General features: G+C 44.2%; 1 protein-coding gene across 1 annotated transcript; it reads right to left on the bottom strand.

Annotated features, from left to right (window-relative positions):
• Positions 1–959: 959 nt before the first annotated feature.
• LOC138674893 (olfactory receptor 5AP2-like) lies at positions 960–2,300 on the bottom strand. Its single transcript, XM_069762717.1, has one exon. The coding sequence runs from the start codon at positions 1,917–1,919 to the stop codon at positions 960–962; it is 960 nt and encodes a 319-aa protein (XP_069618818.1). The 5' UTR covers positions 1,920–2,300.
• Positions 2,301–2,591: the final 291 nt, after the last annotated feature.

Below are 2,591 nucleotides of genomic sequence, written 5' to 3'. Positions count from 1 at the left end.
TACAGGAGGAATGAGGACCCTGCCCGCGAAGGCTCACAATCTACAAGGGATGGGTGAGGATACAGTAGGTGAGGGTAGAGATGGTCATGCAGCGGTTTGGTCGATCGGTGGTTACTGCAGGTTGTAGGCTTGTCTGAAGAGGTGGGTCTTCAGGTTCTTTTTGAAGGTTTCGATGGTAGGCGAGAGTCTGATGTGTTGTGGTAGAGGGTTCCAGAGTCGGGGTGATACGCGAGAGAAATCTTGTATGCGATTGTGGGAAGAGGAGATAAGAGGGGAGTAGAGAAGGAGATCTTGTGAGGATCGGAGGTTGTGTGTAAGTAAGTACCGGGAGACGAGGTCACAGATGTATGGAGGAGACAGGTTGTGGATGGCTTTGTACGTCATGGTTAGGGCTTTGTAGTGGAGTCTCTGGGTAATGGGGAGCCAGTGAAGGGATTGACAGAGGGGAGAGGCCGGGGAATAGCGGGGTGACAGGTGGATTAGTCGGGCAGCAGAGTTTAGAATAGATTGGAGGGGTGCGAGAGTGTTAGAGGGAAGGCCACAGAGCAGGAGGTTGCAGTAGTCAAGGCGAGAGATGATGAGGGCATGGACTAGGGTTTTTGCAGATTCATGGTTGAGGAATGAACGGATTCGTGAAATATTTTTGAGTTCACCCTTTCCTTACCCGCTGGCTGCACGCTGGCCGCAATATTGGATTGAAGTTCATTCTCTGTCTTCCGTAGTACATGCCTGCGCAAGCCATGTACTAACAAGCACTTTTTACCTATTGTGTCCCTCCATTTCCTTGTAGATTGTAAGCTTGTGAGCAGGGACCTCACCCCTAATGTCACTGTTTAAATTGTCTTAACTTGTATTGAATTTATTGTCTGTTCATGTCCCCGCTTAATTGTAAAGTGCTGCGGAATATGTTGGCGCTATATAAATAAAAATTATTATAATTATTATTATTATTATTAAGGTTACTTTGTGATGCTAGTCCATAGTTGAGACCTGGAAAACATATGAACTGATTGTATTATGATTCCTCTCACATGTTGGTTCCTCAGACTATATATCAGGGGGTTTAGCATTGGTGTTACAGCTGTATAGAAGATAGAAGCCACCTTGTCTCGCACGGTAAAGACGCTGGAGGGAGGACGCATGTATGTGAACAGCACAGTGCCGTAGAAGATGCAGACGCACATGAGGTGTGAAGAGCAGGTGCTGAAGGCTTTCCTCCTTCCCTCTCTAGATCTTATATTTATAACTGAAAATATAATTAGGGTGTATGAAATGAGGATCGTAATCAAAGAGCCTATGGCCAAACCACCTACAATGTAGACAGTGACCAGGTCACAGGTGGAAGTGTCTGAGCAGGAGAGTCTGATGACCAGAGGAGCATCACAGTAGAAGTGGTTGATCAGGTTGGGCCCACAGAATCGAAGTGTATAAGAGCAGCCAGTCTGTACTGATGACTGTAAGAAGCCAATAGAGAAGGAAAGAAGAACAAGGCACAGACATTTCTTCTTAGTCATTATGGAGACATAATGGAGAGGATGGCAGATGGCAACATAGCGGTCATAGGACATGGTGGAGAGAAGAAGAGTCTCAATAGATCCCAGAGCAGCATAGAAGAAGAACTGGAGAGCACAACCTTCAAAAGAGATGGTCTTTTCCAAACACTTAAGGTCTACCAGCATCTTAGGGGTTATGGTAGATGAATAGAAGACGTCCACCAGAGAGAGGTAACTGAGGAAGTAATACATTGGGTTCTGGAGGTTTGATGTGTTACTGACAATAGCCACCAGACCAACATTGGCCACTATGGTCACAGTGTAAACATGCAGGATTAGTATGAAGAGGAAGGATTTCACATTCTCATTATCAGTCAGTCCAGAAAACATAAACTCTGTGACTTTTGTTTGGTTTGTGACGCCCATGACATTGATCTTTACTGGTGAATGAAAGGATGGAAAATACACAGATCAAAAAGATTCTGATTCGAGAGGGACACAAGAAAAACACAAAACCTGGAAGATAAAGACTTATATACATAATTCTAACAGTATCAATCATGTCGCAGATATTATACCTGACTTACTGGTGGATACATCAGCACTAAAGTACTTTTTATACAAAGGAATAGAAATAGTCAAAGGAATGTCCAGTTTTCAGTCTATATGTAGCCGTGGCCAAGAGTTTTCAGACTGACTCAAATGTTGGCTTTCACATTTTTTGATCTTGTCGTCTGACGTTTATCGTAGAATGTAGGAATGATAGAATTGGAAAGGACCACCAGCGTCACCGTGTCCAACCCCCTCCTCAATGCAGGATTCACTTTGCTTGTATGGATTCTGTATACAAATATAAAAAGGTCATACATTTTTACACTTTTATTAACAAATCCATGAAGTTTCTGTAAAAACTCAATATACCATATTTTTTGCTTTGTAAGACGCACTTTTTCCCCCCAAAACTTGCGGGGAAAATGTGGGTGCATCTTAGAAAGCGAAAATACCTTACCGATACTGTGGGTGTAGGCCACATGCTGAGATGAGGGGGTGTCCGGATGTCTCCGGGTACCCGGCGGTTGCTGGCCTGTGCTGTCGGTG

This window comes from Ranitomeya imitator, chromosome 4, assembly GCF_032444005.1.
Source record: "Ranitomeya imitator isolate aRanImi1 chromosome 4, aRanImi1.pri, whole genome shotgun sequence".
In the NCBI taxonomy this organism is placed as follows: Eukaryota; Metazoa; Chordata; class Amphibia; order Anura; family Dendrobatidae; genus Ranitomeya; species Ranitomeya imitator.
Note: the sequence above shows the minus strand (reverse complement) of the source record. Positions and strands in the feature narration are given on the sequence as shown.